Source organism: Andrena cerasifolii, chromosome 1 (assembly GCF_050908995.1).
Source record: "Andrena cerasifolii isolate SP2316 chromosome 1, iyAndCera1_principal, whole genome shotgun sequence".
NCBI classification, from domain to species: Eukaryota; Metazoa; Arthropoda; class Insecta; order Hymenoptera; family Andrenidae; genus Andrena; species Andrena cerasifolii.
The window spans coordinates 17,204,255-17,230,427 of record NC_135118.1 but is presented as its reverse complement, the minus strand read 5'-3'; the positions used below and the strand labels follow the sequence as shown (position 1 = coordinate 17,230,427).

Genomic DNA, 26,173 nt, shown 5'->3' with positions numbered 1-26,173 from the left:
GGCCGATTTTCGTCATTTTTACCGATTGCATCGTGAGAAATTTTATTGTTTACTCTAGTCAAAGAAAAGAAACGACCAGTGGCGTAAAATAAATATTTAAAAACAATGGTTTTGTAATATAAGCATATTCACTAAAAATTGGAATTATCTTCATTAAAAACGAAAAAGAATGTGCCCCGCTAATTTATTTACTGCGCACTAACCATCGTTATCTTCATTAAAAACGAAAAAGAATTTGTTCCGCTAATTTATTTACTGCGCACTAACCATCGTTATCTTCATTAAAAACGAAAAGGAATTTGTTGTGCTAATTTATTTACTTCTTTCGCAGCTTAACGAATTGTCGAGTTAAGTAGAAAAATAGCCTCTTTAATAACGAGTATGTATAGGCACCGTGCACCTATTCATTGCCGTGTAAAAAAATATACAAATATGTACAGGATCAAAATAATTTACTTGGTAATGATAACAATTCTGTTATCGGAGAAAGGTTTGTTTTCTCGTGGGGAGTTACATGGCGTTTTAGTATATTTAACAGCTTTTGATATAGAAAGGAATGTCTGTAACAAAAACGAAGATACTGTTTAGTGTCTCAAGCTTTCGAATAAGTATAAAACTTGTATAAATCATTACCTGCTGGCTGGTTTACATATCGACAAATGATCTTGCGCGATTTCGAAGAATTCACCTACTCCGGGATCTAAACACAATGTAACGCTCAAAATCGTACAGCTTCGAGAAATTTTATTTCAACTAATATTCTCTTTAAAAATCATACCTGCTGAATTGGCAGTAACAAATTGAAACGGGACTTTCAGTGCAGTCACAAGCGTAGATTTCGTTTCGCTGAAACTGACAATTTCTGTGGGATATTCTTTCAACATATTCAGAAAATCTTCGTGTAACTGTAGTAACTGCGGCGACTCTAAATAGAAAATAAGTGTTTCTTAAAGCACACTTACAAGTAAACATTTACTTATAGTGAATGGAGTTTACCGATTTGGAACATATTTTTTTAAAGTACTCATAGTAACTAAGAAATCCTGAAAATTATATCTTCAATGGACCTATTTTACTCATGTTATTGAGGCGTACGCGAAAAACGGCAAAATATTCGACTTCAACACCTGAAAAAACATACAGATGCTTGGTTTTAGCCAATTATTCTTAAATAAGATTTTGGTGTTGTTCGCGTACGCCTCAATAACATGAGTAAAATAGGTCTATTACAGATATGATTTTCAGGATTTCTTAGTTACTATGAGTACTTTCAAAAAGTATATTTCAAATCGGGAAACCCCATTCACTATAAATAAATGTTTACTTGTTAGAATGGATTTAAATGTCGTACTGCAGAAAGTTTAGAGTACCTTCGCGAAGTTCTTGCACTTCAACGGACGGCCACACCAACATTTGTGTGGTTTGCGTTAAGACTGCCACGCGGGAGCCTCTATGAGGAGTACTATAAAATATTATACCCCGAGTATTTTTGCATATATTATTTTTATCGCCATTTTTCCATTCTGAAAGGATATTCGATTACGCGTTAAATTGAATCGCGTTGCCAACGAATGGATTCACGAAGCGAGAACAACGATTAATCTTATTGTAAGAGAGTGAAATTAACCAACCATCAACAAGCATCTTTTTTACTAGCAAACCACCCATTGAATGACATACCCATATCGTTGGTCGTTTTCCGATACCTGCGGTTAACAATTTTTCGATATATTCCCCACTTCTCTCACCCATAGTGGTCCTAAACAATGAAGGATTATAAAGTACCGTTAAATCCATGAATTTTTAACAACCGTAATTGCATTTAACAGCTCACTTTGCGCCTTCTATTGGGCACGAGGGAGTCCACATTGACAAATTCGTATCGTAATTTACTCCAATAACTCGAAGCGATGGAACATCCTCGGGTAACCAGTCTTTCGGCCAACACTGTGTCCTGCATTTCCTGTCGCGATCACATTTTTTTATGCAATCGTCGTCCCTGTAACGTTGAGTTCCTACATACACAAACTACTTTTAATAAAACGGATAATTTGAAGAAGAAAAACAACGCTCTACCCGCTACAGAAATACGGTCCACGCGCTTTGCGGTTAGTATTTTGGGGGCAATCGTCTAGAATTATTTCAAAATCTTCTCCTAGCCTATCCCACTCGCGTTTCCTCAAGTCGTAAGCTAAATCTTTGAGAAACTCCTGCGACTGTTCGCCTATCATGCTCGATAGAGTGTCGGTTCCATTCTCCATCACGTAGGAATCTATAATGAATGTCGTTGCTCAGGCTACTTTTAAATGTAGTTAGTAAACACGTATCGCATTTCAAACTTATTAGACCAAAGCATCGTAAATCAGTTAATCAGATTCACCTAGTAACGAACGAACTGTTTATTAATTGTAATACTAACAAACCTACAACCCCAAATGTAGACGTATCTGAATCCCTTTGCCTCCACGTTACAAACACACCGCCGAGGAGTCCATGTAGAAATACGACATCCAGCTTCGCGTTTGTTCTGGTTTTATGTAGCGGGTGGAGAAGGTAAATGCGTCTCGGATACTTGACGTGCTCATTTTCATCCATATCTAAATTTGCCAATGCCCGACTCGCCGGCGCTGACAGCCGTATGTCAGCAGTACGAGACCATTCTACCAACGTGCCGATCCATCCTGACGGTGGAAAATTATGCTATTATAACACCTAAGGCCCGGTGCAGACGAGCGGATCGCGGCTGTTTGCCACCGCGGTAACCTGTCGCGCGCGTTTTAGCAGAACATAAATTTATACGAGGCAGTTTGCACGGGACGCAAAGTTTAGCGGCCACTAAACGGTATGTTTGCGTTCGTTTTGACGAACGCAGGTATTGCTTCACCGCGAATGAACGCAGCGGCAACCTGCCGCAAACCGCTCGTCTGCACCGGGCCTAATATATCAGGTATTACAAGACTAGAATTTATTTACCTGCTTGGAAAATGTTTTCCAAATACTCCGAATGAAGGGAAATGTTAGAAATTATTTTCGCTAGTAATATGCACATGTCGACGTTATCGCTGAAAACTTTCTTTATTATCATCAACACTGAAAGTCCGCCAGCGTCTACGATATCTGAAAGTGGGAAGACGAATTATATGAAGGCGTTTTGAAACCGAGAGTAGATCTCGTGCGTGGTTACTTTACTTTTGCTATATTTCTCGAGGCAAGAGTGGTGGCACAATGCTTGAACGCAACTCTGCAGTAATTCTTGGTCCCATATTATGGCTGGCGCGGCAGCCAGTCCTAAGCTTGTTAAATCATGATCGAGTATCAGACCGTCCTGTTTGTTTTATACTTTATAGATGATTAAGGTCTGCATAAAATAATCGATACGTCGGGGCTCTCAAAAGTTTTAAATAGCATGTACTTACACGATGCGAATCTCTGAATTTTTTATTAAGAAACTGAGTAAGACATGGGTGTGTATTGTTGCATACTGTGTTCAAATAGAGAAGCAGGGCATGTACTTTTTCTATTATATCCTGAAAAGAATATAATTTTTCAATTTGTATTATTCTCGTAAATCACTGCGATCGTGTCCCAAAATTCCATCGTACATACGTATAATTTATGCTGTACGTGGTAGTATGGTGGCTTTAAAAAAAATCTTGAGTCAACGTTCGACATCCTCGCAAGAGACACCGCTGTTCTAGCGTCTAACATTTGCGCGATATGGTGATAATGCCAATCTGCAATTTTTTACTACAGATTCCAGATGCGTTCGCAGGGAATGCTTTCATGCGGTAAGTGAAGGAATACCTTTTAAATATTTTAAGGAACTTAGAGTATACACAGCCTTCAGCCTCTCCGTTTTATCGCCGTGCTGCGCCATATGCAACAATTTGTACGCCAAGTTACGATTCAACGACTTCCACCACTTCATAACGATATCGCTGAACGAAGGTGACTGCTCCGGCAGAAATGATTGTAAATTTTCATTCTTTCTGAACATAAATACATCTGAAATTTCAATCGATAAATTTCGAATTCGATAGATTTCAGCGAACCATTGGAAGTCGATAACGTTAACGAAAAAATAGCTGCGTTCGAGAAATACCTTTATATCGGGGATCATCAATATAAATGTATTGCGCATGCATCTGCTCGAGATTCAAGACATTGGTTGGCACAGTGGATCGTAAAATTTGCGATGCCTGACGTAGCTGGTACAAAAACCAACATCCACTGTGTAAAAAGCAGAGATCATTATGGCGAGTCGAATGAATGGTTCGGAAGAATCATTTACAAATAACTAACCCCATCACAACAATACAAATTCCCGTTGATTTTACGTAGTATATATATTTTTTGTAAATCTGCATTCCCATCTTTACAAGGTGAATAATAGTTCTATTCTAGCACAACAGAAAAGTATATTTGCATAATGTTGGTATCCCGAAGGGTATTTAAAAATACAACGTGTGCCCAAATTAAACGTTGACAATATACGCAATCGTTAAATATTCTCTAGCGCCATCAGTGTCATCTACGCTCATTGACATTTTCGACGTTCATTGAATGTTATCTTTTCGAGATTAGTTTTGCCATGAACGTAACATGTTACAGAGAAATGAAACATATTATTAAAAAGAGAAGAAATATGAATCAGTAACGCGTATGAACCGTCATTAGTCAACCGAGGGGGTTAGCTACTACTGATGACCACTGCGAGGGGGAAGCCATTGCGAGACGGGCAACGAGGTAAATGGTGCCAAATTTTCATTGGCTGCTGTGCGGCACAAACGCAGCATTACCATTGTGCACTGACAAGTAAAAATGAATTTCGCATAACCTCGCACAGGCCCACACATTGGCGGATTCAGAGGGCTGGCGCCCCTCCCTCAACGGAAAAATACTTATTTCAATTTGCAAAATACTTATTTTAACTTAGCAATATGAGAGAATATGATAAATTGATACCAAAAAAAAAACACTTTCATTTAGCAGGAAAATATTATCGGGAAAGGTCCCTGGTTTATTTCTCAAACCTATGCCCCCCCTCCTCAAGAAAATCTTGGATTCGCCCCTGCGCCCCTCACTCCGAATCCCAAACCGCCCCTGGGTCTATCCTATACCTCCTCTGTGATTGAACTATACCTTTGCGTATACTTACACATATGTATAAATTTTCACCGCTATTATAATTTTCATTCCTGCCGCTTGAACTGCTACACTCTTATTTCGTGCTTAGCCGATAACATTGGACGTGACACGGAAATGGTAAGGGGGCTCTCGCCAGAGCCCCGATCCGTCGTATGACAAACATTGCATTGGACTTAAAATCTGTTCTATACCTTCTCTGCGGCACTGTTGCAGCAGTGCAATCTTATTCCATTCTAAATCGATAATATTGCACGAGAATGAAAATATAGGGATAGGGGTTACGAGTCCCCGAATTGTGCCACAAAAATTGACATTAGATGTTAGGTCTATCCTATACGTCGTCTGTGTCTGTAGCCACCTACTGATAAACAAGTGAATTAAATAAACCGCAGGGCGACCCGGCGTACTACTAAAATGATATCTTTAGGATACGAACAGATGCGAAATTATACTTGTTTAATTTGAAATTTTGGAAGATTCAATTATATGAACAGAAAGAAGAATGACGTTACTATACCATAAATTCCCCGCTTGTAGCGAACGCGTGAAAATGCCTATCAGGCCCAAAACGGTATCTCGATACCCTAGCGCCAGCGAAAGTGTTAAATAAGGTTGATCGGTCGGCCATCTGCTGATGTTGCAGCCAGAGCCACGTCATATTTTGTATTCGTTGTGAGATAGGTGTGTGAAGTTTTAGCGACTTTGTTATAGAAATTACCTTCCAATACCTGAAAATATGAACATATTTCGACTCTTAGGTGACTTATCGCATCTACTAGCGATTATTATTCTTCTTGTCAAAATATGGAAGACACGGAGCTGTGCCGGTACGCACCATCGATATTCATACACTACTTGGATATAAATTCTACCATACTCTAATAAATAATAATTACCGTGGTATAGAATTCTTATTCACTTGTCTGTTTATGTTCTACAGGTATCAGTGGCAAATCACAAATTTTATTTGCAATTGTATATACAATGCGTTATCTAGATCTGGTGACAACATACATCTCATCGTACAACACATTTATGAAAATCATTTTCATCGCAGCCTCCTGCGCTACAGTCTTCTTAATGTATGTGAAATTTAAAGCGACATACGACCACAACCATGATACATTTAGGTACGTTTGCTTTATATCAGATTATACTAGCGCGATCAAGAAATTATCGACTTAGTTGAATTTTTCAACGTGGTAACGTTTTATTAAACATTTTCAGGATTGAGTTTTTAATTCTACCCACCTTGGTATTGGCATTATTAATCAACCATGAATTCACAGTCATGGAAGTTCTGTGGACATTCAGCATTTATTTGGAGTCCGTAGCGATATTGCCACAGTTATTTCTGGTGTCGAAAACGGGAGAGGCGGAAAGCATCACCAGCCATTACCTCTTCGCTTTGGGATCTTACAGAGGGCTCTACTTGTTAAATTGGGTCTACCGTTATTATGTAGAAGACTATTTCGATCTAATCGTTATAGTCGCTGGCTTGGTGCAAACTGTTCTTTATTGCGATTTTTTCTACCTCTATATCACCAAAGTACTCAAAGGCAAGAAGTTACAACTACCTGCTTAGCTGTTTACAAAGTATTATTATTTGAAAACAAAAATTACGAATGCTCTTGGGCAGCATTATATTAAATGAGTTTATATGAATTTTGGCAATATTTCCAAAAATTAACGAATGCTTGTGTACACAGTGTACATTTTATTACGTACAAAGCGTTCGAGTTCCTTGTACCTTCAACGTCACAGAACATTCATATGTAACTTTTCATCTTAATTCCATACATTTACATTTATTTTTCACAAGCGTTGTCCCCCCCCCTCATCGATTTCCTAGCATTCTTTTTAAATTTACGAAACCTAAAATAAAGTAGCTGCATATTTCGTAAACTTGTTTTACCCTTCTTATTAGTTAAAACGAGAAATTAATGTACTGCTAATGTATTTTAAACACTGGATACATAAATTTTATTGAAATGGAAAATTAAACCAAATGAATTGGTTAACAATGCATACTTATATACTTTACTAAATCGGTTATGTGAATTGCCTCGCTAAGAGTTGTTGATCTATTTGTTACATGTATAATGCCATTTTCAAGACTAGTCCTGTCAACTAAAACTATAAAAGGAACCAAACACGTATCTATAACTTGTTCCGAGCTGGTTAATATAGTATTCAGGCCTTTTGTCCTTAGCATGTTATTTAAGTAAAGTACAAAGCGATTTAAATCATCATCTTGACTATTCATTTCGTTATACTTTTTTATATAAAATGCGACTTTATGCGGTGCTAGTTTAGAGTGTATGTGCATTTTAGTTGACTTATCCATATCGTAAGCATCACAAAGTAGTGCTAAGCAACCCCAGTCTAAAGATACTATGTGTTCGACCATTTGTATGTCGACAAAATCTTTTTTATCAATCTGAAAATAAAATAATCCATGTAAATGATCTCTTATTCCTAAGCTTTTACAAAATTGAGAATTGATAAAGAAGGGGTGGGACACCTGAGAAAGTAACTTCCGAACATCTGTGTGGTAAGCGATTCTTTCCACGGTAACGGTACCGAACGAGAAATGCGCTTCTATATCTACCAAGTCGACGTTCTTTATCTTTCTTGGCTCTGTGACTTTAAATTTCGAAGGATTCTGTGCTAGCTTGCGCCACCATATTTTACGTTCTTTCTGCACTTTATGATACAAATCTTTAGCTTCTATATTATTGTTAAATACATATATTTCGGCGGTCTTGTGGAGGTTTAATTTAGACACCGTTGGCGCGATATTCTGATTCCAATCGTTTCTTGAATTCTTTATTTTAGCTAGGCCGAACGGTATGTTGCTCATTCCAGTTTTAGTGACAAAATTGAAATCGTTGACGCATTTGTCTGATAAGAACGTGTTATACCGTGACATGGTAACGCAATGCAAGAGCCAATGGTCTTCGAGATTCTTTAGTAACATTCTACCTTGAGGGCCGTATACGAGCCCATGTTCTGCGAGGCTAATAAAGTTCGCACTTAGTTCTTTCAATACATGCGTTATAGTATTCATGTTTCTTTATTGCTTTTAAAAGGGGCTACAAAATAATCTTCCTCTAAAACGGCGGCATTCTTTAGAATTTTCCGTTTACACATGTTATCTTCCACCTTATCATTTCGCAACGGAATGATTTCGTTTTCAAGCGGACTGTACATAGGTTTAACCGTATCGCTAATTTTTGCGGTCCGTAAACATTCCGTGAAATCAATAGCCGCTTTCAGAACAGAGACGCTATAATCGCCTTTGAAATTCAGCAATGATAATTTTTCTATTTTATTTATTGTCTCCTGTTCTATACCCGGTGCAGCCGTACAAATGGTTTTTTGCTCTTTCTTAGGATTTACTACGCAGTAATGACGAAAAGATGTGCTTAAGAACCTTATACTAGAAACACAAGTCTTCAATCGTTGAGTACGGTGAAATACTTCCATTTGCGTAGAAACTATGTGTAACCCGCACTGTTGTCAATGATTGAATGATTCGATCTCTATCTAACATCTGCTCGGTGGTATGATTTATTGCATTATTATATTTAATACAGCTCTCATTATTTTCTTCAACAAATTACTCTTAGCGTACATTTCTCACGCATGACCTCTTTGGCGTTCATTGGCGTTGGTAAAACGTCGTGGCAATCTGTGGTTATACAGCGCCAAATGTGGACAAATGATGGCCAAATCAGGCCAAATGTTACGATAGTTCGTACACCGTCACTAGAGGGCTTTCTTTAGGTCCAGTTCTCATACATTATAAAAATCGAATGTTTAGTTAAAATGTTACAAGAGAGAAACGTAGCGTGTATATATATATGCGGGTAGACATGGGTATAAAACCAGAAATAAGGTTAAGGTTATGGTTTTTATTTTCTCTTAGTGTACAGCAATACTAAAAGATGGCATTTCAAGACATTACGATAATTTCTGACACCAGCGGAGTCAGTGAAAGGATACCGAATTCGCTATTAAAGTGGCTTATGACCGCTTGTCAGCTAAGATATTGTAATGAACGCTACATGTAAACGCTTCTTTGATATTGCTGAAACGCGCCATGTGCGCCAGTGCGCATTTCAGAATGCGCAGTTTCACGGCGCGAAAAACAGTGACCAATCACGTTTGAATTAGAAAGGAAAGTTGAAGCGTTCTTTCCCGTGACGTTAAATTTGAATCTGTGTAATTCCTCGACTTTTAAAACTATTATTAACACCCTTTTTATTATTTACAAGGAGATTATTCTGCAATGATTACAACTATATTTCGTATTCTCCTCTTTACAATATTCTACTTAAATTTTATTCCACGCGACTAGTTTTCTAGCTAATAAAAAAAAATCTAAATAATAAAATATTTCAGTGTTAATGCCAAACTGCGCACGTTTTAAAATGAATTCTAGATTCTTCAATTTATCTTTACACGAGGAATTTGCATGTTTTCATTTGTTACATTATTCTGGAACACATTTTATACAATGTCTGGTATAATTATCTCCAAAACATGGAAAAATATGGTGTCACGTCGGCGTGAGACATTAAAATCACCAACACCTTTTTTATTCGGTCTAATTTTCTTTTATTATTATAGTATTCTATATAATAAAGGGGCAAATAAAAATGCACGTAGTTTCCTTACTATAATACAAAAATGATAAATGCAGAGACATTACAAAAGTCTTCACACGTTACTGCTAGTGTTTTCTGGCCCCCCAAAAACTGAGATTAAATATTAAACATCAAGTACACAACAATTATAGCGACGATACAAAATCAATGTTGCTTTTGCATTTACTGCAAGAATGTTCAATGTATCCATGATGTATCTGCCTAAAAGCAGTCCTTAATGGTCGCTGTCAATCTATACGTCCTACGTTTGGTAATAAATTCTCAGGATACATGCCATATTTTAGTAACATAAAATTTGACACTAACAGGAATTCGACCAAGCATAAACTTTAAAGGCATCTTTCTAACTATGTTCTGTATTTAATTCACATAATTCTCAAATCATAAAGTTGTATTGCATTATATCTTCCCGATCCTTCAATTACCATAGTTCAATTATATTCCTTACCACTGTCATCCTTAAATACTTAGCGAAATTTTTACTTTGAACATACCAGGCGTACCCCTCAGAGTTGGGCCTTAACTGAATAAGAAATTATATAACAGATCAAATAAAGATCACTTTACACTATTTAACGAATAAAGTTAATTTTCTGAAAGTTAACCCTGATCAACTTATTCAACACACGACGAATATTTTTTTTAACATTCACTAATTATTCGAAATTCTATTTAAATAAAAATTTCGCCCACCTCTGGTACCACTTAATCTACCTAATCTGTGGTTTCTGATGCGCAACAGGTTTCTATCTGATAGTGAACAGCATCGACGATTTGAATGAATTGCTCCTTCAGCTCCCTAGCTTTCACGTAAACGTCCTCCTTCATTAGATCGTAGCACATAGCGATAAGTCCCATGCCGAGCAGCAAATAAACGAAATTTATTATCAGCTTCGTCTGGCTGTCAGCGGTGAGATCTCCATGCGTCCACCCGGGCACAAGATCCCCCACCCCGATCTTGCACAACGATGTCACGCAGAAATACGCACTGTCCAAGTAGTCCCATCCTTCCCACTCGGCGAACATTATCGAGCCGCCTAAAACGTAGCCGAACGTCACCCAAAGGCAGGCTGTCGACGGGACGGTGATCCTCTGGCCAGGCTTCCTCTTGCCGGTGCACTCGTGCAGCCACGTGTACAGCCAGCGGAAGGTCTGCGCCAGCACCTTGCCCATGTTCAGAAAGTACAGCACGTAGAGTGGTATCCCCAGGACCGCGTAGATGACCGTGACGCCCTTGCCCCAGGCTGTCTGCGGCACCAGGGTCCCGTAACCGATCATCGTGAACACGGAGAGGCAGAACATCATAGCCGCCGGGAACGACCATAGGTCGGTCGGTGTTAGGCCGCTGCAACTGTCCTTCTTGTAGCTGCTGGTGAAGTTGTCCTGATAGCGTCGCAGGATCCGATTGGACAGCGTATAGAACGCTGTTTTGTCGAACACGTTCACCGTCCGATTGCTCGCCGTGCTGAACCAGAGCTCGTCGGCGTATTGCTTCCTGATCGATCCCTGGCTGCAGACCGCTGACGAAATCGGCCCCTGGGTCTCGATCATTATGAAACCGAACGCGCCTATTATAGCGTAACCGACCACGAGCCCGCCGACGCCCACCTGGGTGCACATAAAAGCGACCAGTTTTCGGCAGCAGTCTTTTATGCGCTCCTTGGGATCCGGATCGGTGGATGTCGAAGAGGAGTCGCGGCTCCTCAGGGAGGATCTTATTGGGGCACGCATCATTATTCGCACACGAGATCGAAATCAGCCGGTAATGCTTGGAGCCAGTGCCTGGCTACATAGAACTTCACGTTGGCTGACACTAAGCGACTTTCGTGCCGCTTTTCTATTTCTGTCGGAAGGCGCCGTTTCATGTTACCCTCTATCATTCTCTCCTTCCCCGTCGCCCTGTCCTCTCTCTCTCTTTCTTTCTCTCTCTCTCTTCCTCTTTCGTTGCTCCACTCTCCTCGTGGTATGTGTAACGCTTCTGCCTACGCCCGCGCACACGTAGCCGAAGATACTTAAGATATCTTTGAATAATTATTTAATCGAAACGGGAATGGCGGCGATTGTGCAGTCCGCTGGGAAACATCGCGTTAGCAGTCATACACTTCATATTGACTTTTATTATTTTTTATTTTTTTAGTAGGTACTTTTTATTTAACGCGTTTAAATGGGGTTGCTTTTCCTTTAAGTTTAGGGTTGATTGGACTGGATTTTTGAATCGGTTGTAGAGGCATTAAGATATGATTATGGTAATATAGTAATTTGAATGTGATATTGGTGAACGTTTTTAATTGATGGATGGCAGTAATTAGAAGATGATTTTATTAAGAAGGATCGAACACTGTAGCGTAGATATACTAAGTTTAGATATAAAATCAATGTGACGGTGATTCAGAGTTGGGCAAAATGTAATCTAATTATAAATGGCAAATTACGATTAAAATGTAATCGTGTAATTGATTATACATTATGTTTCTGTAATTGTTCATTTAAGTAGCTGAGAAAATTGTGGTCAAGTACCTAACGATTACAGGAAATAATGTGTAATCAATTACACAATTACATTTTAATCGTAATTTTCCATTTGTAATTCGATTACATTTTGCCCAACTCTGCCGTGATTGTAGCACAGGAAATGGAGTAATTGCTTAAACTTAATATGAGATCCTGGTTTCCCAATAATATAGTTATGTTAATATAATCGAAATCTTTTATTATATTTCTGACTTTGCGTACGTTCGCGCGTATGTATTTTTTAATAGGTAAATATTTTTATTAATTTACTGCTATCGAGGCATCGTTGATAATCTCAACGTTCTGATTTCTTAGAAATCTAGAGCAGTGGTTCTGAAACTGTGGGTCGAGACTCCCAAGGGACCGCGAAGTGGTTTCAGGGGGGATCACCGCGAATATTTTTAGTTGACGATTCTTAGCACTTATTTATTTTAGTATCGTTGCATTGTCATATTCTAATAATAATGTAACACTGATTTTTCATAAATGAAAAACAAAAAGCTGCTTACCCAGATGCAAGCACGACCATCGCACTAAATCAGACAACTAAATCTATTGAATATCTGTAAGTGTATTTAATATACGTATCAATATAATTAAACATTATTAATCAAGTTTGAAGTATATTCTGAAATGCCTATTTTTAATGTATTTTCTTTACCTTATTAAATTTTGCTTACCTTGTACGACGGGTGAGGGGGCGCCGCAGGTTGCATGAATATTATAAAATCGGGTCGTGGCTCAAAAAACGTTGGGAAACGCTGATCTAGAGAGATTATGTACGTCTGGGATCGCATATTTTATAATTTCAGATTGCACCCTAGAATAGCAAGATTATATATCTACGTGGTATTTTGATTGCTACGGCAAACAGTTAGTGTTCGTCGGATAATTTCAGCGTGCATAGATGTCTAAAAATATCTTAACGTTCTAAGTAAGAAGGGTCTCTATGTCGAGAATTTGGTAACTGTTTAACTACTTCAGTTTACGTATTTCAATACCTTCATAATTTATTTCCTGTTAGCACTTACATTTCATGAGAAACATTCTCTTCCCCAAAAGTGTCAATGTATATCTCGCAAAAATTTTCATTTTACATATGTACACGTAAGGTATTGTTTACTTTATATCTTTCAATTTGATAAATAACACCCCTATTTTACTGCCCATTTATTGGATTTATAGCTACAATAAAGTATTCAACCCCTAATGGTACATTCGTTTGATTTGTTAATTATTAAACCTCTATATTTAAAGGAGTCCATTTTTGCAAGTATCGAAGGAATTTTAATTGCGAGGAGTTTCAAAAATAGCTTTGATAGTTCAAAGACAGTCTTCGGTCTTGGTCCTCACGAATCATTAAAACGATCTATATTTATCTTCGACCAGTTTATAACAATTCTATTCTGATGACTCTGTGTGTATACACCAGTAGATGATAAGGTGCCATCGTAAACCTATTAATTTGGGCAATGGCTTTATACAAACCCTATCGTAGAACACGTCGACGTGGCCGAGAAAATTGCGAAGAAGATCAGTTGAGTAGAAGTTCTCGACCACGGTGTACCATCTCGCGAAAACGTCCCGTACATCGCCAAGCTGTAGCATTCAAATGGACTTAAAATATTTCATTCTTTCGCTGAACTTCTTACATGCAGGTAAAGTGACGCATAAAATCGCAATTTCCCAGAATTTATAATTAATCGTTAAGCAGCATATAGCTGGAGATTTTTACCCTGTAACGAGCCTCTAAACCAAATCGTGCAATGCGATTCAACTGCTTCTCATTCGGGGAGACTATATAAGCGTAGGCAATTACTTATTTGTCTCAATTGACAATTTACGTTGTAAGCATTATGTTTTAAAACAGTTCTGCATTGGTAGTCAGTCCAATTAAATTTAAACTTTCTTTACCTCTCCTTGCGAGTCAGTGAATTTTCATTTTTTGTGGCATAGGTACAGTCTCACAGTGATAGAAAAATAATACCCCTCGTTGTCAAAGAACCCTTTACACATTTTACATTCAAAACAATAATGCTGTTGTCACTTTAATCGTTTGAATATCGTATTGAATTGAACGCAAGATATGCCCCTGTCGAATATACAGGGTGCCATCGAAGTGGGGGGTGCAATACGAAAGGGGGCGATTCTACACGAAGAAGTAAGGTGAAGCTATAGCATAACATTTTTTACGAATTCTCATTTTCGAGAAAATTGATTCGGAAAACTCGTCTGATTAGCAATTAGCAATCTGCAATAGTAAATATTGTATAAATGCAGAGATGAAATACAATAACAAAAATATTCTTCGAACGAGGCTTTATTTTCCAGAAAATCAAATTTGAAAATGCGTGCACTGGCCTACCAAGACAATTAAAGTTCGATTTTCCCAAAAACAACGTCATTTCTAATAAAAAGATCTTTTCAACGATTCATATTTGTTGATGTATTTTGTCACTTCTTAATCAGATGTATGGGTACTTTTGAAATGACGAGTTAACTCGTCCCGCCCATTGTAAAGTCATTTTCAAATGACGAGTTAACTCGTCCCGCCCACTGTGAAGACACTTTCAAATGACGAGTTAACTCGTCTCGCCCACTGTAGAACTATTTTCAAACGCCGAGTTAACTCGTCTTACTCACTGTAGAAGCATTTTCAAATGACGAGTTAACTCGTCTCGCCCACTGTAGAACTATTTTCAAACGACGAGTTAACTCGGCTCACTCACTGTAGAAGTATTTTCAAATGACGAGTTAACTCGTCTTGTCCACTGTAAAGTCATTTTCAAATGACGAGTTACCTCGTCTTGCCCACTGTAAAGTCATTTTCAAATGACGAGTTAACTCGTCTTGTCCACTTTAAAGTCATTTTCAAATGACGAGTTACCTCGTCTTGTCCACTGTAAAGTCATTTTCAAATGACGAGTTAACTCGTCCCGCCCACTGTGAAGACACTTTCAAATGACGAGTTAACTCGTCTCGCCCACTGTAGAACTATTTTCAAACGCCGAGTTAACTCGTCTTACTCACTGTAGAAGCATTTTCAAATGACGAGTTAACTCGTCTCGCCCACTGTAGAAGCATTTTCAAATGACGAGTTAACTCGTCTCGCCCACTGTAGAACTATTTTCAAACGACGAGTTAACTCGGCTCACTCACTGTAGAAGCATTTTCAAATGACGAGTTAAATTCGTCTTACTCACCGTAGAAGTATTTTCAAATGACGAGTTAATTCGTCTTGTCCACTGTAAAGTCATTTTCAAATGACGAGTTACCTCGTCTTGCCCACTGCAAAATCATTTCCAAATGACGAGTTAGATCGTCTTAGTCACTGTAGAAGTATTTTCAAATGACGAGTTAACTCGTCTTACTCACCGTAGAAGTATTTTCAAATGACGAGTTAACTCGTCTTGCCAGGTTAGCAGGTTAAGATATTCAGAATGAGCCCCGCTCGTGCACCAGGCCCAGGATTCACCGCGACGTCACATTTGTGATTCAACATTCGATAGACCTGTATTTATTTTTTAACTAGATAAGGGGGAGGGGGTCAATTGGCACATACACGGTGACTACAATGGAGGGCACGATGCATAAACTGAATCTCGTGCAATGGGGTCTCGTGTAATCTCGGGGTTATCCAGTTAGATTCACATCGCGTACATCAGTAGTATGCTCATCGTCATCACGTACGCGTCATCAGATGACCGCAAACTCCGGCAGCCCCGAGGTAGCGTTGTAACCATGAAAAGTCCGTACATAATTATTCCTACCGTCATAGGTAAGAAGCAAGTTTCTCTATCTCCGTAAGAGACTAAATTACTTAATTTCGTTAATGCTCTATTACATAAAAATGAAAACCTCTCTGTTAAAACGCTCACACTACCTTAGTTCCTACTGTACATCAATCTTGAGTTATTTCCCCTTCGCAAACACTTTTCTTTCACTGCAATTTCATGCTGGCTAAAAGCGACTGTTACAGCTGTCGTAAAAATTTTATTCCTCTCGCAAGTAGCGCTGCAGCGAATTACAGTGCCCATTTCGTCGTGAGGTGTTCGGTGAAATGTATATCGCACAGTGAAACGTTCTGTTATAAATTGATCATGCATGAGAAGTCAAAAAGTGTCAACGCGGAGGGACACTTTATTTTAATGACGCCAAATCTGTGAACCCCAATAATCTATCATTAAATAACGTTGAAGTGAAACTTATCCACTTTAAAGAGGACTTTGGGGAGGGAAATACACGCGACATTTTCAGCAGCGCAACGCATTCATTTGTTTCTAATTAAATCAATTTGTCAGTCCACCTCGGAGCAGTACATCCGAAATCGGTAAGAAAAGTCTGACCAGCACAGCCAGCGGAAGTATGCATTATGTTCATTAAAATCTGCGGGCCGTTCGAATTGTTCATCGGTACTGTACAATGCGTCAATCTAGAAAACGACAGCGTTTCTTCAATGACCGATTGTGTAGCAATTTAGAATCTCCGAGCGCAGGTATCCCGGCAGTATTCTCGGAAGTTTCTCTGCACGGAATATCGTTCATGGGAACGTGTTTGTTTAAATAAACCCGACGCGGTGAACAATGAACAGGGTCAATTTTGTTTCCTGCCGCACGCATTCAATGAGTTATCAAGCTTATTGGACAAATGCACGTTTGGCGCAGGAGCAGGCGCGGTATCAGTGCGGATGGATTTGATGGAAAACGATGAAAGCGCGATCAGGCTCGATATTGGAACATTTCGTGTGTTTCGTTGATTTGTATGATACCAAGAACTTTTGGACGAGCTTTTCGATGTAAACAGCTAAATACTTTTTTGCATCCATTTCCTTTTTTTATACACTTGGAATCTTCAAGTTTAAATCGATGACTGATAGCTACATGCGCACTGCACAGTAGTTTTTTTTTTTAATGGAATACATGCGTTAAGGTGCGAATCCACGATGCGATTTTACACGAGACTTTTCAATCGTGAGACAAAAATCTCAGCAACAACTAAATGTAAAAAAATGGAAATAGTCGCGAAAGATATTTTTGTTATTCTTGGAACATATAATCATGAAACTTGTCTGATGAGAGCCTAAGTAGTTTCGTGAAACTAATGGCAAAATAATTAAATAATTGTCTCATGGGATTACAGTCTCGTGTGAGACACGATATTTTTCTCTCGTCGTGGATTTGCAACTTTAAGGTTCTCACGTGGAAATTTTGTTTCGTTTCAGGTTTATACATGGTAACAGCGTCCGATGATTGGGCATATTCCGGGGACCACGGTAATCCGTTTGTCAATAATACTTAGATGTAACTAACAAGTAGTAATCTCAATATTACTTGCGGCGCGAGGCTACGGAGGCTTAAGGGCGTAGGTTACTCTCGATAGCCCTAAAAAAGGCCCTTCTTCAAACGCAAATTGTAAAGTGATAAATAACAGTAGAGAGAACGTTTTTTCTACTTTTAATCGTTATTCTATGAGCTTTAACGCAAAAAAAGAAAAGTCTAATTATCTCTATGTACATAAAAGTTGTGAGTAAAAACGTAAAGGCGTGTACGCGGTGCACCATTTGATGGTGACATTAAAATCTCGAAAACCGCTCCAACGATTTGGATGAAAATTTAATGAGAGATGCAGAAAACCATTCCCTACGATGTGTCGGGAGCAGATTTTCGAGATGAATTCTTAAAAAAAAGATAAAAATATTTTTTATACAAGAAATCGAAAAAATCGTATTTTTCAACATAAAAATTGTATTATTTTTTTCTCGAAAATCTGCTTCCGACACATCGTAGAGAACGGTTTTCTGCATCTCTGATTAAATTTTCAATCGAATCGTTGGAGCGGTTTTCGAGATTTTATGTTCACCATCAAACGGTACACCGGGTACATGTCTTTACGTTTTCACTCACAACTTTTATGTACATAGAGATATTTAGACTTCTCTTTCTTTGTGTTAAAGCTCATAGAATAACGATTAACACTAAAAAAAAACGTTCTCTCTACTGTTATTTATCATTTTACAATTTGCGTTTGAAAAAGGGGCCTTTTTAGGGCTATCGAGGGTAACCTACCCCCTTAAGTATACAGGGAGGCACTGGAAATTACCTCACCGATTTATGTCGATATTACCTCTAGACAAAAATGTGTCAAGCGAAAGTTGCGTGGTTCCAAGGGAGACACGAGTCCGATTAGACGAAACCTTCATGGGCGTGGAGACCATTTAAAGATCCGAAGACGCGAGTTCTTTAAATGGAAACGTTGTACAACACGTTACTCTAACAAGAGTGCAGTCATTAGATCTCCGTGTTGTCTTTACTAATATTTCCGGAGAGTCCTCGAATTTTTACGGCGAAAGCAAGTGAAGCTCAAAGTTTGTTTTGTAGGTAGAAGTACTTCGACACCTCACTGGTCCTTCCCTCGCGTGGCAATCGATTCTCCAATGAGTCATCTAGCAATGAAAATTTTAGTTTCTGTGTGTTTGCATTAGATCCTCGTGAAAATATCGCCAATGGATTAGCGAGATTCTTCTGATGAAAAAGAGTCCAAACTCGACATTATTCGGGCTAATTTTAATCATACATGATGTACAGTACTGCCTCCGTAAGTGGTCAATCCGCCATCCCCACTACTTCTTTTGTACTTGCCGCGGCGAGCGAGAGGGACTGAGAATGGGGGAGAGGGCACCGTGATTTATGGCCTGTCGCCGTCGCGTGCCCTCTCTGTCATTCTTAGTCCCCCCCCCCCTCTCGTGAGCCGCGGCAGAGAATAAAGGCAAGCCGAATAGTCCACCGGATTCGAAAGTAAAACTGACCGGTCCCGAGCCAGCTTCACTTTTGGAGACTGTACTGTACTTGGTATTCGAAATTCGGAGGCGATTCGAATTATGTATAATTAAGAGTGCCCCGAATAAGGTCGTGTTTGGACTCATTTTAATCGAGAAAACTTCGCCTATCCGCTGGTAGTACTCCCATTAAGATTTCGCAGACAATATAGAAGTTGAAGTTTTCATTAATTTACGACGAAACTTTTCCAGCAGATGCAATCGCTTGGGAAAGCCTGACCGACTTCAAGGGTCATTTTTCAAAACCTTATTATAGAACAGTGAATTTGAGAATTGAGATCGATTTGTAAATCGACTATTGTCAGACAGTGACTTCAGCCTGTCAAGAGTCAGACAAGACGCAGGCACTCGTAGTCAGGCGAATATAGTCAAGTGTACCTACTCAGACTGTGACGTAATAAGTACTTACACATACAGTAGTGGCGAAAAGAAAGTTTATACTACAAACGGTAACAAAAATAATGTTCCATCAGTACGAATTATATCTTAAAATTTAATTTCCTTTGATTGGGGTACCAGAAGAGGCCAGTGGTACTAGGGTTTGACGTTATAAATTTTTTTTTTTTATAAATGTGAAAAATTCAAAAACCCGTTCGTAAATTTAAAATATCGGCTTTAGAGACTAGACTCAATATTGAATAATTAATTAATTAATTATTTAATTAAAAATGTTAACAATTCAACTTTAAATCGCCTCGGGCACAAGCATATTGTAGTAAAAGTTTACTGTAAAACTAATCTTCACCAGTTCATATTTCCAGAAGAAAAATACTAAATGAAATAAAGCGTTATAATTTATATGTATTTTCTACGCATTTCAGTTAATTCATTTTTTTAAAATTGGTTTTGTATGGAGTATATTTTATTTTGTTATATTTTTGTACCTCCTTAAATATATAAATGAACTGAAAATTTGGACGAATTTGTTATTTTAGTTTTTTCTTGTTTATTTAATTTCGTATCGATAGAGTATATTTTATTTAGTTATATTTCTGTGATTCCATAAATATTAAATGAACTGAAAAATTCGACAAGTATAAATATTTTTTACTGTCTTATTTTTTTTTGTAAAAACGCGAAACATTTTTTTTTTAATACTTGAATTTAAAAACCACTGTTTACCAAAAGCCGGGTTTTGTATAAACCCTAAGTGGCGCCAACAATAATCCTTAAATCCTAGGATTAGTTATCGTGTCATTGTTTGACGCGAGAGTAAAGAAACTGCTTTACCGCAGGGGGTGGTTTTCGTGCATTGTGGGTAACACGGAGCGAATCATCCTCTGTATCAAAGAGCCTGTTAAAGCTGACTCGTGGAACAACTGACATTTGTCGACGACAGCGCGTGCACATCAGTCAGTCTGTATTTAAACTACATTCCGCCTGTCGACGGTCCTATATTTATACGGATCGAGAGGTGGAGGATCGCTGCACTTGTCTATATCCAACCGGTTGCGCGGTTGCTGCAGGTTCTGCGGATCTATACTTGGCGCAAAATATTTCGGCCCCTCGGGACCACCGAGGGATCAACACCATGCTCCATGTCTCACGTGTTCACCCTGCTAGCATGTTTGTTTTAAAGACAGATAGCGCAAACAACAAGAAAGAAGCAGACGTGGTTCACACTTCAACATTTTAAAGCGACTGACAGCCGGGGAAGTGACCCTCGGGGTGGCCATGTTCATTGGACTTATACAAATATCCTTCTATTTTAATTATTTATACAAATATCATTCTATTTTAATTATTTATACAAATATCCTTCTATTTTAATTATTTATACAAGTATCCTTCTATTTTAATTATTTATACAAATATCCTTCTATTTTAATTATTTATACAAATATCCTTCTATTTTAATTATTTATACAAATATCCTTCTATTTTAATTATTTATACAAATATCCTTCTATTTTAATTATTTATACAAATATCCTTCTATTTCAATTATTTATACAAGTATCCTTCTATTTTAATTATTTATACAAATATCCTTCTATTTTAATTATTTATACAAGTATCCTTCTATTTTAATTATTTATACAAATATCCTTCTATTTTAATTATTTATACAAGTATCCTTCTATTTTAATTATTTATACAAATATCCTTCTATTTTAATTATTTATACAAATATCCTTCTATTTTAATTATTTATACAAATATCCTTCTATTTTAATTATTTATACAAATATCCTTCTATTTTAATTATTTATACAAATATCCTTCTATTTTAATTATTTATACAAGTATCCTTCTATTTTAATTATTTATACAAATATCCTTCTATTTTAATTATTTATACAAATATCCTTCTATTTTAATTATTTATACAAATATCCTTCTATTTTAATTATTTATACAAATATCCTTCTATTTTAATTATTTATACAAATATCCTTCTATTTTAATTATTTATACAAATATCCTTCTATTTTAATTTTATTTATAATTTTAATTATTTCCCTTTTAAGGAGCAGATTCCAAGGTCTTCATTTTTCTTTATAATCAAGCCAAACGTTTCTATTACTATATTATCGTAGGCGAAGCGAAGACAAATTCTATGCTAACTTGCCAGATGGTCTTGGACAAGAGAATTCTCCGTTCAGTCGCGAGTGGGAATGAAAATAGATGAGAGAGCAAGAACAATGCGCGCGTCACTCTTTCGTACTCGTGATTATGGTAATAAAAACATACGGTTTCATTTAAAAACATGAAGGCGACCGTGAAATCTCCATTGCGCCTTCAGCCATCAAAAATAATTATTGCTACTTAAACCGTGTCTCCCTTAATGTCGCACGACTTTTGCGCGCACCGTTCTCTTAGCAGATCGGACAATAGCGAAGGTGTTTGAAGCGGGCAGAGTTAGTGCTCTACCCTGCGGCAGCGTTCAGATGGACGCACGTGTAGTGGATTCTGTCGCTTTGCTTTTAGGTCCGACGCACTGGCCGGGGATATGTACGACTGGGACGAAACAATCGCCGATAAATATTGTTACCGCGGACACCGTGGAAGCAGATCTTGACCAACTTAAATTCATAACATACGACCAGCCAGTTCATGCGAAAGTCATCAATAATGGTCACTCCGGTATGTAATACAGAAGGAAGTGAAGTGAGACGCTTCACTTTCGATGCAATATTATTTTAAGCAGAATGTAGATGGAAACACAATGAAATGCCATTTTTATCTACTTGCAGAGTTAGCTAATTTTTTTTTTAATTTTACAAGGTGGACCAATTGACTTCCAAGTGGAAACTGATTTTTACCTTTACTCTTTCACTGGGGGAATGTAATGTGTTTGGTGCACGTTAACCGATGCACCGCCCCCTCGATAATGCCACCCCTTCATCCCCTCGAAGAAATGCAGCGCGACGTATTTAATTTGAATTTACGTTCTTTTGCAGTGCAGGTTCGATTACTTAACGCGGCTCTTCACCTTAAAGGGGGGAATCTTTCGTCTACATATACTTTGGACCAAATGCACTTTCACTGGCCCGCGGAACACACCGTGGATGACAATCGTGACGCGCTAGAATTGCACTTCGTGCATTACGATGCTCGATACGAGAACGTGACTGCGGCATCGCAGCACGAGAATGGTATCGCTGTTGTCGCCACCTTATTCCAGGTATACCCATTAACAGGATTTAAGTTTCATTAATTGTACTAACACTTTGAGTGGGGCAGGGCTTTTGAAAACGTCCATTTCAATCGGCTAGGCATTTTAGAGAGATCGCTTCTTGCTGGGAAAGTTTTGGGTAAAGTGACCCCCGCGGTGAATTTCTTTTTCAAAGCAGACTTGGGTGAAAATTATTTAAAGCAGAAAATGAAAGAATTATAGTTTAAGTTATGAATTATTTCAATTACTATATCACTTCTATTTTGCAAACAATTTTTCGCCTCGGATAACGCTTTACTTATTTTTTCAAAGCTAAACGAACGAATGCTTTTTTGTTTATCAAACAATTGGCAGACGTGCATATTATATTTCTTGCACAGATTCCACTTCTGGTACAGAAATCGCGATTTACCGTTTCGAACGTAAGATTATGCGAAACTATGTCCCAAAGTATGTACTTCGTGATTTCTTATAGAAATTACTCATTAAATTGCTCGACATATTTCCCTCATTTTCGGTAATCGGTGGTTCTACTGTCAAAATGCATTGCCCTTGATGCAGCATGTGAAAAAATTATATTGCAGCTGAGTGACGAAGAAAACTTAGATTTAATACCAGTTATAAAGGAAACGGAGGTAGTGTCGAACTGGTTGGAGGAAAAAAGTGGGATGATATCGCAGGTGGTTCCTTATCTTTTTTTACCAAACAGCCATACGTATTACCGTTACGAGGGATCTTTAACTACTCCAGGCTGTCAAGAATCTGTCATTTGGTACATATTTGCTGAAAAACTTCCTATATCGGAGGAGCAGGTGAATTCAACGACTGTTTTCTTATAGCTAGTCGAAACCACTCTTCTACTATTTAACTGTATGTCTTACCCCGTAACTAAAGTCTAATGCTCCCAAACGTGTTCGTTTACCAAAAGAAACTTTCTCAATTGCTTTTGGTAGAACAAGTGCAAGCATAGTTCAACGTAAACGACAAATGAAAATTCTTTTTCCGCTAAAATTGAATTGTTCTCTCTAAACACTACATTTTATTTATTTTATTTAATAAAAACGTAACGTATAAAAAATACTCTATATAATAATGACTTTTGTGTACACTATTCTTTCTGCGTTACGTTTTTATTAAGTAAAATAAATAAAATGGCACTAATAGTGACACTGGCAGTGATTGAGACATTTACCCTACATAAAAATCTAATCACAAACGATTCCACTATCAATGACATTCCTTCAATTATTCAACTATTTTATCTTGCCACTTCACAAGGGTGCATTCCCATCCTAGTCTGAGCCCAACCATAAACCTTCTGAAACTAATTAACACTTAGGGTGTTGAAAATCTGTAGGCCGTGCGCCGCATGCGTGACTCCCTTAGTTGCATCTCTTAATTATAGTCGTTGAACGCTCAAGGGCGTTCCCCGCACCCAAATGGTTAGAGCACGTGGTTGCTATATGGCATGTAAAGGAATTATTTCTGCACAAATTAAAGCAACTAAAATTCTGAATTATTACTGCTAACATTTAAGTACTTATCGCCAGGAAATCTTAGGCAACTTACGTGCTTCCTATCATTTGCAGATAAATACTTTCAAACATGTCAAGACGAGTAATGGCACCTTGGACTTTAATTATAGGCCGACTCAGGCCATTGGGGAAAGAACAGTGTATAAGCACCTGGATGAATACTCTGGCGCGACACTTCTCACGCCTAATTTCCTCTATACACCCCTGAGCTGTATGCTAATTCGAGTATTATATTCCACATAAATTTATGGCCGATAAAAACGTACGATTAAGTCTGATCTGATCGATGTCGAGTTCACGCGTTTTTATAGAGTAGCACAATGTTATATACTTTGATGTCATGTAATTTATACTCTCTGAATCGAAGCGACTCACCCCATATTTATTACTTCATCGATAGACTGCGGATGTTCGTGCAAATGCATTTATTGATATGCACAAATTATTTTGCATATCGCACATGCTTTGATAAAAGGCATATGCACATATGTTACATATTTCTTTTATATCTATCTCACTGTATTTGGTTGCGATCATAGAGGAATTATCAATCCGTTATGTGACATTAGCGATACGTACCAATGTTGATATTATGCGATAGAATAAATCATTAGTAGAGACTAATTATTCGCTCGTTACGATCGCCCGATACACATAAACAATTTCGATATAATTAAAGAGGTTCGACCATTTTTTTCTCTTGACACCCGCAGAAAGTAAAATTATTAATTTTCACTCTTTAGTTTATTTCTGCAAATAGGCAGTTGAAACTTTTAATGGAAATAATGTTGCAATTGCACCTGTTCAGAATGTTTTTCAACAGACACAAGTTGCTACAAATTTAACATTTATTAAGGCAGAGTTACAAATTCTTCCAGCCACAATAAAGAAATTGGGAACTGTCGGTCTACTCTTAACAAATTCGATAAAAACAGACATGGCATATTTTTAGGTGCATATTTTCATACGCTTTTTTGCATATATTACGTGCATAAACATCCGCAGTCTATTCATTAATTTTATGCGAACGTTATCGTATTTATCGATGTACTACCTGTGCATGTTCCAATATAAAGAGCTTGCAGCACTGGATTTCCTATTATTTTAAATACGCGTTGGTTGTGGCAATTAATCAAAGAAGAGTGTAAGGATGTAACAGTAAATTTTATTTTTGGAACAATAAGTGTTTAATAGTAATCGCGTTAATTGCATTAAAAATACACGAAATATTGTGGCGAAATAGGTAGGAGTAGAAAGAAAATTTTAGTTAGAATATTGAAATCGAAATTAACTATAGAGCATTTGTTTTTGTTTAAATAAATCTCAATCAACCAAGACACCTATGTGTGGTCACTTATATTCTTTATACTCTGTACATAAAGTAAGTATATTTACGAAGATTCAAGTTACAAACTCAACAATTGCTCTCTTCCATGCTAACAAGGGAAGATCCCGAACCCGAAAATTCAAAAAAAATCTGAAACTTTGTGAATATGTAGAGAATTTTCTCCCGACTACAACACAGTTTTTATTTCCTACCCAATTCCACTCTAAGGGGGTGTAATTGACCCCCGAAAATCTGGCTATTTTCCGACTTCGTTTTATAACTCGGGAACTGTAAAATATGTTTTTTTTTTACCAAATGATAGATCTAACTAAAAGAGTTAACTTTTGACTTGAAACTTTTTTTCTATCTCTTACGGGTCCCGAGTTATAACACAATATAAAAATTTACGAAATTTCAGGAGTTAATTTCACCCCCTTCGAGTGAATTTGGGCAGCAAACAAAAATTGCGTTGCAATCAGGAGGAAATCCCCTACATATTCACAAAGTTTCAGATTTTTTTTTGGA

At 37.6% G+C, this 26,173-nt stretch overlaps 6 protein-coding genes across 9 annotated transcripts; 2 read left to right on the top strand and 4 right to left on the bottom strand.

The window, feature by feature from the left end:
- Window positions 1-435: 435 nt before the first annotated feature.
- Window positions 436-4,693, bottom strand: LOC143367899 (protein SERAC1). 2 transcript variants are annotated; one of them, XM_076810164.1, is made up of 15 exons: window positions 4,303-4,692; window positions 4,103-4,230; window positions 3,805-4,005; window positions 3,607-3,734; window positions 3,417-3,527; window positions 3,190-3,325; window positions 2,974-3,117; window positions 2,424-2,681; window positions 2,077-2,272; window positions 1,835-1,999; window positions 1,632-1,759; window positions 1,371-1,523; window positions 779-925; window positions 634-700; window positions 436-560 (listed from the first exon to the last, which is right to left on the bottom strand). In XM_076810164.1, the coding sequence occupies exons 1-15, from the start codon at window positions 4,371-4,373 to the stop codon at window positions 443-445; spliced, it is 2,151 nt and encodes a 716-aa protein (XP_076666279.1). In that variant the 5' UTR covers window positions 4,374-4,692; the 3' UTR covers window positions 436-442. The 2 variants fall into 2 exon arrangements, with proteins under 2 accessions (XP_076666279.1, XP_076666289.1); XM_076810174.1 differs by lacking the exon at window positions 2,077-2,272 and having other exon boundaries at window positions 1,835-2,015; window positions 4,303-4,693.
- A 1,102-nt stretch (window positions 4,694-5,795) lies between these two features.
- On the top strand, window positions 5,796-7,174 carry Kdelr (ER lumen protein-retaining receptor). Its single transcript, XM_076810244.1, has 3 exons — window positions 5,796-5,975; window positions 6,089-6,278; window positions 6,376-7,174. The coding sequence occupies exons 1-3, from the start codon at window positions 5,885-5,887 to the stop codon at window positions 6,731-6,733; spliced, it is 639 nt and encodes a 212-aa protein (XP_076666359.1). The 5' UTR covers window positions 5,796-5,884; the 3' UTR covers window positions 6,734-7,174.
- Dnapol-gamma35 (DNA polymerase subunit gamma-2, mitochondrial) lies at window positions 7,106-8,218 on the bottom strand. The gene is made up of 2 exons (XM_076810209.1): window positions 7,673-8,218; window positions 7,106-7,588 (listed from the first exon to the last, which is right to left on the bottom strand). Exons 1-2 carry the CDS (start codon window positions 8,216-8,218, stop codon window positions 7,166-7,168), a joined length of 969 nt encoding a protein of 322 aa, XP_076666324.1. The 3' UTR covers window positions 7,106-7,165.
- Window positions 8,206-8,835, bottom strand: Gatc (glutamyl-tRNA(Gln) amidotransferase subunit C, mitochondrial). Its single transcript, XM_076810256.1, has one exon. The coding sequence runs from the start codon at window positions 8,635-8,637 to the stop codon at window positions 8,215-8,217; it is 423 nt and encodes a 140-aa protein (XP_076666371.1). The 5' UTR covers window positions 8,638-8,835; the 3' UTR covers window positions 8,206-8,214.
- A 174-nt stretch (window positions 8,836-9,009) lies between these two features.
- On the bottom strand, window positions 9,010-11,699 carry LOC143367926 (TWiK family of potassium channels protein 18). The gene has a single exon (XM_076810197.1). The coding sequence runs from the start codon at window positions 11,553-11,555 to the stop codon at window positions 10,536-10,538; it is 1,020 nt and encodes a 339-aa protein (XP_076666312.1). The 5' UTR covers window positions 11,556-11,699; the 3' UTR covers window positions 9,010-10,535.
- A 2,149-nt stretch (window positions 11,700-13,848) lies between these two features.
- LOC143367944 (carbonic anhydrase 1) lies at window positions 13,849-25,658 on the top strand. 3 transcript variants are annotated; one of them, XM_076810229.1, is made up of 6 exons: window positions 13,849-13,990; window positions 17,554-17,604; window positions 22,099-22,254; window positions 22,572-22,795; window positions 23,371-23,598; window positions 24,376-25,658. In XM_076810229.1, the coding sequence occupies exons 1-6, from the start codon at window positions 13,945-13,947 to the stop codon at window positions 24,562-24,564; spliced, it is 894 nt and encodes a 297-aa protein (XP_076666344.1). In that variant the 5' UTR covers window positions 13,849-13,944; the 3' UTR covers window positions 24,565-25,658. The 3 variants fall into 3 exon arrangements, with proteins under 3 accessions (XP_076666344.1, XP_076666336.1, XP_076666352.1); XM_076810221.1 differs by lacking the exon at window positions 13,849-13,990 and adding an exon at window positions 15,728-16,110; XM_076810237.1 differs by lacking the exons at window positions 13,849-13,990; window positions 17,554-17,604 and adding an exon at window positions 21,745-21,846.
- The last annotated feature ends 515 nt before the right edge of the window (window positions 25,659-26,173 follow it).

Excerpts from the sequence above, each read along its gene's own strand:
- LOC143367899 (XM_076810164.1), bottom strand. The coding sequence starts at position 4,373 with ATGGGAATGCAGATTTACAAAAAATATATATACTACGTAAAATCAACG. Across the intron at positions 3,118-3,189 it reads CCTCGAGAAATATAGCAAAA|ATATCGTAGACGCTGGCGGA; the intron begins GTAAAGTAACCA and ends TCCCACTTTCAG. Across the intron at positions 2,000-2,076 it reads GGACCGTATTTCTGTAGCGG|GGACGACGATTGCATAAAAA; the intron begins GTAGAGCGTTGT and ends TCAACGTTACAG.
- Kdelr (XM_076810244.1), top strand. The coding sequence starts at position 5,885 with ATGAACATATTTCGACTCTTAGGTGACTTATCGCATCTACTAGCGATT. Across the intron at positions 5,976-6,088 it reads GAAGACACGGAGCTGTGCCG|GTATCAGTGGCAAATCACAA; the intron begins GTACGCACCATC and ends TATGTTCTACAG. Across the intron at positions 6,279-6,375 it reads CACAACCATGATACATTTAG|GATTGAGTTTTTAATTCTAC; the intron begins GTACGTTTGCTT and ends AAACATTTTCAG.
- Dnapol-gamma35 (XM_076810209.1), bottom strand. The coding sequence starts at position 8,218 with ATGAATACTATAACGCATGTATTGAAAGAACTAAGTGCGAACTTTATT. Across the intron at positions 7,589-7,672 it reads TTCGGAAGTTACTTTCTCAG|ATTGATAAAAAAGATTTTGT; the intron begins GTGTCCCACCCC and ends TTTTATTTTCAG.
- Gatc (XM_076810256.1), bottom strand. The coding sequence starts at position 8,637 with ATGGAAGTATTTCACCGTACTCAACGATTGAAGACTTGTGTTTCTAGT.
- LOC143367926 (XM_076810197.1), bottom strand. The coding sequence starts at position 11,555 with ATGATGCGTGCCCCAATAAGATCCTCCCTGAGGAGCCGCGACTCCTCT.
- LOC143367944 (XM_076810221.1), top strand. The coding sequence starts at position 16,002 with ATGCTCATCGTCATCACGTACGCGTCATCAGATGACCGCAAACTCCGG. Across the intron at positions 17,605-22,098 it reads GGCATATTCCGGGGACCACG|GTCCGACGCACTGGCCGGGG; the intron begins GTAATCCGTTTG and ends CTTTGCTTTTAG. Across the intron at positions 22,796-23,370 it reads TTGTCGCCACCTTATTCCAG|CTGAGTGACGAAGAAAACTT; the intron begins GTATACCCATTA and ends ATTATATTGCAG.